This window comes from Capsicum annuum, chromosome 10 (assembly GCF_002878395.1).
Source record: "Capsicum annuum cultivar UCD-10X-F1 chromosome 10, UCD10Xv1.1, whole genome shotgun sequence".
Lineage (NCBI taxonomy): Eukaryota > Viridiplantae > Streptophyta > Magnoliopsida > Solanales > Solanaceae > Capsicum > Capsicum annuum.
The window spans coordinates 176,349,264-176,357,183 of NC_061120.1; the positions used below are offsets into that span (position 1 = coordinate 176,349,264).

At 30.6% G+C, this 7,920-nt stretch overlaps 1 protein-coding gene across 1 annotated transcript; it reads right to left on the reverse strand.

Annotated features, from left to right (window-relative positions):
- Positions 1-2,057: 2,057 nt before the first annotated feature.
- LOC107843361 (40S ribosomal protein S23) lies at positions 2,058-6,004 on the reverse strand. The gene is made up of 4 exons (XM_016687607.2): positions 5,867-6,004; positions 2,645-2,800; positions 2,420-2,546; positions 2,058-2,332 (listed from the first exon to the last, which is right to left on the reverse strand). Exons 1-4 carry the CDS (start codon positions 5,869-5,871, stop codon positions 2,192-2,194), a joined length of 429 nt encoding a protein of 142 aa, XP_016543093.1. The 5' UTR covers positions 5,872-6,004; the 3' UTR covers positions 2,058-2,191.
- Positions 6,005-7,920: the final 1,916 nt, after the last annotated feature.

A 7,920-nucleotide genomic window follows, 5' to 3' on the forward strand; every position in this document is an offset into this window, starting at 1 on the left:
CAAACACCATAAAAATAATAGATCAATTTCTATACATTTTAGACACCATAAAATTATTGATACACCAATTTCTATATATTTCAGACACTATAAAATTATTATTATTGATAAACCTATTTCTGAAAAGTTCAAACACTGTAAAATTATTGATACACCAATTTCTAAGACACCTTAAAATAAAATTGATGATGTATCAATCTCTATATAATTCAGACACCATAAAATTATTAATATATCAATTTCTAACTATTTCAAAAATCATAAAATTATTGATACACTAATTTTTATACAATTCAGACACCATAAAGCTGTTGATACACCAATTTCTATACAATTACAATTCAGACACCATAAAGCTGGTGATTCACCAATTTCTATACAATTCATACACTAATTTCTATACAATTTATACATCATGATACACCAATTTCTATTCAATTCATGCACCATAAAATCATTGATACACCAATTTTTATACAATTCAGACACCATAAAGCTGTTGATACAACAATTTCTATACAATTCAGACACCATAAAGTTGGTGATACACCAATTTCTATACAATTCATACACCATAAAATCATTGATAACCTTCACTTGCCGGTGTCATCAGAAAATTCTCGAAACTCTTCAAAAATATTGAAAGATTCAAAATAGTTGGCCTCTTCCTTTCCAACGACGTAGAAGTAGAAGAACAGAAGAATAATCAGTAGTAACAAACATTGAGAAAAAATCCAAAACTCCATCGAAAATCATATCCACGGCCGTCATCGCCATCATATCGGATTCCTCCACCGTATCCAAAACACAAAACATACTGACCGATGAATAAACAGATCGTCACTACCATCCTCAAGAGTGATAAGCCCAAAAACGTTTTGGTCACTGAATCACTTGATGGTTTTCTTAGCCCTCTATGCAATTTCTTCAGCCATTTTTTTCTCACAAATAAAAACCTTAAAAATCCTTTTGTGTTCTCCTTGGTATTGTCACCATGGGATATTTTATAAAGGGATGGCAAACTTATATGGAGAAATTTCATAAATATAATGAAGGAAAAAAATGAAAAATTTAAGGGAGATTGGGTGTAATCATACGACAATTTGCTCGACGGAATCAGCCAGATCGCTAGCTGGAGTTGCTGCAAGAAACAATGCTGGCCTTAGCTGCTGCACTTCCGTTTAAGGATATAATATTGTATGAGGAAGGAATCCTATATTAGTCTAATCGTTTTCATGATGTCCTAATTGAAAAAAGCAAACTTTCATGATTTCTTGGGTATTAAAAAATAGGGATTTGGACATGAAATTTCGAATTGGGGCTTGCGTATTTGAGGAGGAAGGAAAGAATGTAGTTTGGGTTTTTTTGAATTTTGTACAAGAAAGAAGAATAATATGAGAAAAGGGTTAGAATTTTTAATATAAGATGACACCTAACTAATTGATAGATTTTGGAAATAAAAGTTATATTTTGTAAATAAAAAATAATGCTGGTATATTTTGTAATATTTACTCTTAAGTTGTATATTTATGTGATTTTTTCAATTTGAAATAGTATAGTTGTTACACAAATTAAGGAAGGTAATAATCCATCATTAATGTGATTGCATTAATTGTGTGCTAAATGTTAGGAAGATCAGTTAATTTCCTATTAAAATGTCATAATTAGATTTTCATATACATAATCTTAATATGTATATTAATCGGGAGAGAGAAGAAATTAATAAAGAAGATGGGAGAGAAGGCAAATATGTTTAATAGGGTTGGAATTTATGTTATTTATACAAAAAAAAAAAAATCTCGAGAGATAGATCTCACTCTTTAACTAGTTTTCAGTTGAAGAGTTTCCCCATCAATTGGTAAAGAATGATAACAGTTAGATGACTAATTTCATACTCCTAACTATTCCATTATTAGATTCTTCCATTCAAATGGAAACAAGGACAGTGTCACCTGAATGTGCTCACGCTGCGACCATCTACAAAGCAAAACTTGCTTTTCGTTTTTGTTTTTTGGGTATGGGGATGTGGGCTAGGGAGGGGCTTACTTCCCACATACTTTTAACAAATATGAACTTCATAGAAGAATCAAAACTCCAGTACAATTACCTAGATCAAAAACTGTTTGTTCACAAACTCAAGATAGCTAATAGCCTGTTACATACTTGAAAGTGTTTTGGCAAAGAGGACAACCTAAGATCTTGGTTTCTCTTTCTTCTCCTTGAAGAGAGCAAGGAGGGAGACACCAGAAACCTTCACAACCTTGAACCTGACACCAGGAATATCTCCCACAGCGTGTCCTTTACGACCAAATCCAGCGATCAACACCTCGTCCTACAACGTGTCAAGGTCAGCAACAAGAAAACTGAAAAAATTTGAGAATGTACGTTAAAAAGGAGATGTAAGAAAACAAGGACGTACATTTTCTTCAATGTAGTTCAAACAACCATCATTGGGGACAAAAGCAGCAATCTTCTTCCCATTTTTGATGAGTTGAACCCTAGCACATTTACGAATAGCAGAATTCGGCTGCTTAGCTTCAATGCCTCTGCACAAAACATTCCAGCAAGTTTGAATGTTAGAACAAAGTGCTATAAAATATGCATGGCGCTTGTAGGACAGTGTAAGCATAAACAGTGAACCTACATCTTCTCAAGCACAATGCCTTTTGCATGGGATGACCCAGCAAATGGCTTCTTCCATTCATTCCCAAGATGGGATTTCTTGTAGGACTTGTCAGCCCACCTCTGCCTTCTACGGTGGGACTTCAGCTTGCGTCCAGCTCCCATACCACGTGTCTTCCTGAAAATTTTTACCCATGACACATATAGCTTGCACAAGAAATATGGCTAAACAAACCCCTAAACTAGTACATTCTAAAGTATACAAAACACTGCAGATACTACTTGATGCTATACTAAACCATGACAAGCACAGGAATCTAAAATAAACTAATCATCCAATACAAAACAAATATGATCTTAACGAGCAACAATCTTTCCTCTCAACCACAAAATTTGTCAATAAGTACATTAGGATTTATTGTTCACATCTTATCAAAAGAATTTTGGCAGAATACAATGGGATCTCCTAAACTTGACGCGTTTTATCAAGTGCGCACCTAGAATTGTACATTGATCTAATTACACCCTAAACTTGGCATGTCAATAACCTTGACCTCCTTTACAAGCCACCTAACATGGAAAACTATATTGGGCGTGTGGGAGAAGTACATATATAGTCACTTCATGCAAAAATGTAAAATTAAACATTTCCCCTTATTTTTCTCCATCCCCAACATCTATTTCTCTAATTTCTTTGCATATACTTTCTACTAAACATTTCCATCCTCCATTAAAATGTAGTTTATGATTTTCCCATTAATTTCAACCATTCCTATTGTTTGATCACTTATTCAAAGAGGGCAATTAAAAATAGAGGAACACAAAAAGAGTAACCTTTTCATATCAACAAAGCAAAAAAAATGTTACATAAGAATAAGAGAATGAAAGGAAAATTTTAACAGTTGAGATTGGTGGTAAAAACTGATTTGCTGATTTGAAAAAGTTCTTCATTTTATGTTCCTCTATTCTTAATGTTGTTCTTTAGAATAATGAGTAAATAATAAAAAAACTGGAACGTTGAAACTAATGGTAAAATAGAGAAAAATCAGAATTTGCATACAAATGGAGGAAGGGAAAAGTGGAGAAGAGAATATATGGAAAAAAAGAGACAGAAGCATAAGGGATGGAGAAAAAATTAAGAGGAAATCATTCATTTTAAATTTCCTATAGCTATATATATATACGCATGGGCGGGGCTACCCTATGTATAGGGGGTTCATCCGAACCCCCTTCGGCGAAAAATTATACTACATTTACATGGTTAAGATTATTTTTTATGTATAAATAGCATATGTTGAACCCCCTTCAATTAATTCGTATGTTCACTTGTGAACCCCCTTAGTGAAAATCCTGGCTCCGCCACTGTATATGCGATGTAACTAAATATTTAATCTCCCACGCGTCCAAACATAGTTTGAAACTACTTTCTATACTAGGTAGGTTGTTAAAAAGGGAACAACCTATTGAAAAAAGTTTTTTTGAGGAGCAATACACCAAATAAAGTTCACACATACACCAAATAAAAAGTGTCAAGTTTAGGGTGGTCCCAATATATTCTTCCAAGATTTTAGGACATTTGCGTTTAGGCATGTGATTGCTTAATTTTATTTTTTATTTTTTTTTTGAAAATTGGTATTGTTGATTACTTAAGATTTTTATAGACAAATTTCTTATAAGACACTACCTAATGTCATTGGACGAGCATCTACCAGAAAACTTGTAGGATAAAGTAAAAAAGGAACAAAGATAAGAGAGAAGCATGCAGAGATTATTATTATTAGTTAATCTCACTCAAGTTGCATACATCATACAGCTAAGAGTGCTTTGTAGGAGGCAAACGCAAGAGTGCGAGAATTGAAGTAGACAATTTAATAGATAATGTACGATTATACTATTTTATAAATCTTATAAAGCTTACACGTATATATTAAATTGTCTCCTTTAATGGTTTGACCTTTGAGGTGAAGTTAGTATCTACGAAGGGTGTAATGACATTCAAAGCCTGTTTGGCCACATTCAAGATTCCAAATATTTTGAAATAAATTTGGAGATTACTTCAAATATGTGTTTGTTTATTAAATTGACTCATTATATATAAGATTTTGCTATATCTAAGATTTTTCTAACCTACTACTTGAGCATAGTAGATTAGCACTCTACCCATTTTTTATTTTCTTAATGCCCTCCTATTTCTTGCCAACTCAACAAAAATAAGAAATTCCTGTCATTTCAACCAATAAAAAAATCTCTTCTTTTACAATGTCCCATTTCGTCTTCAAATTTAACAATCCAAACGTAATTCTATACCCTTTTTCTCATTTTATCCCTAGATTTCTCCATGTTCCGTTAACCTAAATGTACAACAACATCATACTCAATGTAATACCACAAGTGAGGTGAGGGAGGGCAAAGCGTACACATACCTTACCCCTACACCTTGGGATGTGGAGAGGTTGTTTCCAATAGATCATCGGCTCAAGGAATCTTTTTGCCTAAATGTCTTAAATCTTGTTTCCACATCTTCCTCCATGTTTATTTCTTTAATGAGACTAGAAACATTATACAAATGGAAACCATGGAAACAATCCACACTCCTTTTTCTATTTCAATCTCTACATTACTTGTTATATATTCTTTGATTTTATAACATTAATGGAATTTTACATTTGAGATTTTATTCAAACTACAGTTTTTTTCTTTATTCCAAATTTGTTGGAATGGATTTACCTAGATTTTGAAATCCATAGATCATACTAGCCCTAACCTTATCCTGAACATTCATGTCATTCCCTTCTCACACAAAAATGCATTATCCCACATAGGAAAAAGTAATTAAGAGACTTATAGCTCATGACTTCATGTTTATAAACCATAAGTTAGGAATAATAACTTATGGCTTTTTGCTTATTTTGTTGTTTCAGCTTAAAACAAGGGCTTAAAAGTTATTCTAGATTTTACACATTTACGAAATATTTACACATGTTTTAGTATTAAGAGTTCAAATTAAACAATCCACATATAATCATTCCCAAAGACAATTCAGTAGGTACAACTAAGAAAACTTAAAAGATCAAATCAAACACAAACAAGAACAAACAAAATTTTCTTTTACTGTTTAATTTCATAATAGCGCCAAAATCAAATGAAAAAACTTCACATAAATGTAATATATGTATAGAGGAAAACCATTGTAATACGTAGATCAAAATTTAAAAAAAAAAAAAAAAAAAAGAATCGTACGTACCCCATGTTTGCTGAGTGCTAGAGGACTCCGACTTCTAGCAATTGATTGATATGTTGCTTATGAGGAGAGGCAGCAGCCTCATAAAACCCTAACTCATCTATATTAGTAAGAGTTTTGGGTTTGGGCCCGTATGCTTTAGGCCCAGAGCATATGTCTTCTATAATATTTTTGAAATTAAAAAAAAAATTAGGATTCTTTTTTTAAAAAAAAAATTAAAAAGTGAAAAAATAAAAATTAAAAACAAGATTTAAAAAAAATAAATTAAAGTGAATAATCAATATATATATATATATATATATATATATAAAAGAATATTAGTCTATCCTATGTGACATGTTTTAGAAGTCTCCATTCTTAGTTATCTTTGTTTTCATTTTTTTGAATTTTTTATTCAAGTTTTTATCCATAATATATTAACTAAATGACTAATTTCCAAAATAAATGCACTAAAACCCACAAATCAGTAGTAATCTCATTCCATTATCAACCCAAAAAATGCTAATCACTATGATTTTTCAATATTTTTCTATACGTTTTTTGTTTAAGTGTTGCTCAAATGAACTTAATGTGCATTAATCTTTGATTAATTATATTACTTTCATGACTTTTCATATTTCATATTTTGTACTATATATAAATTGGAAGTGGACCTATTTTTTATATTGCAGCTTACTTAATTTGTTTTGTTTTTAGCTGGATTTTTTAGAGTGACATTTTTTTTTTTGTTTCAGAGTTGATTATTTGTAGAATATGGTATGTGATCAAATCTAACAAAAACAACGAGTTGATTATTCTGGGTATGATTTTACTGACAAAAAGGTACTGTAATTTACTTAGGGGTCATTTGGTATAGTGTATAAGAATAATATAAAATATGTGGTATTAGTAATGCTTGTGTTAGTTATACTTGCATTAGTTATGCTTGTATTTTACTTATGCAGTGTTTGGTTCAATGTATTGAAAATAACATGAATTAAAAATTTCTAACAAAAATTTACATTATACCCTCAATAGATATGTTGGAAAAGATGTGAACTTTTTTTGAGAGTGTTGACACATAATTTTTGCCCTTCATATTTTAAATTAGTTCTTGAATTACTCAATTTTAAATAGTTTAAAAATATTTATTTTAAGTTATTTTGAAATAAATTTCAACCCTGCCATTTGAATTTAGGTAAAACTAATATATTTAATGTTTAATTATACATAATTATATAATTAATTATCAATTAAAGAAAATGCTTCAGAATTTATTCATATTGAAAAGTTTAATTAAATTGCAAATATTCTACTTTTCTCAAGGTTGCTTGAAAATAAGAAATTGATAACATAATTAGTTTCTTAATTTTTATTTTATTATTACTACTACTATTATTATTTTTGAAAAATAATTATTAAATTGGAAAATTTCGTTAAATTAATTAAAAGTTAATTTCGTCTCAATTTCGCCCAATTAATTCAATTGTGGCCATTTTTATATATAGAATGATTACAATTTTTAATTGGGCTCCCTATTAACTTAATCTTCCCATTTTACGCAACTCCCTTTTCTATTTGGAAAAATTACAGAAACTAGCATCCTTAAGACTATAATTACAATAAATAACAACAATTTTTCAAAATTACAACTTATAGCAAAAGTAACAATATTTTACCTACTTCATAGTAATAGAAGAATATGTATTTTTCAGTTGTGCATATATATTTATGAGTAATACATATATATTTGTATATGTATTTATATAGAAACATTTTACTTAAATACAAATTCAATTTGCTATTTTTTGTCATTATAAAACTATTGCTATAAAAATTATAATTAAGACTACAGAGTTGTTATTTCTGAAAATTTTCCTTTCTATTTCCTAAATTAGGGCACCAGGCCCAAAACAATAACAACAGCAGCCTACCCCACCAGCCCAATACAGTCGACCCGGCCAAACACCCCTTTTATCACCTCTTGTACAAGAGCGTACAACTTCAACCCACCGTTCAACAAACAACGACAGTATCAGCAAAAAAACAACCACGGCAAAACCCAATCCCAACAGACG

Excerpts from the sequence above, each read along its gene's own strand:
- LOC107843361 (XM_016687607.2), bottom strand. Across the intron at positions 2,547-2,644 it reads GGCATTGTGCTTGAGAAGAT|AGGCATTGAAGCTAAGCAGC; the intron begins GTAGGTTCACTG and ends TGTTTTGTGCAG. Across the intron at positions 2,333-2,419 it reads TGAACTACATTGAAGAAAAT|GACGAGGTGTTGATCGCTGG; the intron begins GTACGTCCTTGT and ends GACACGTTGTAG.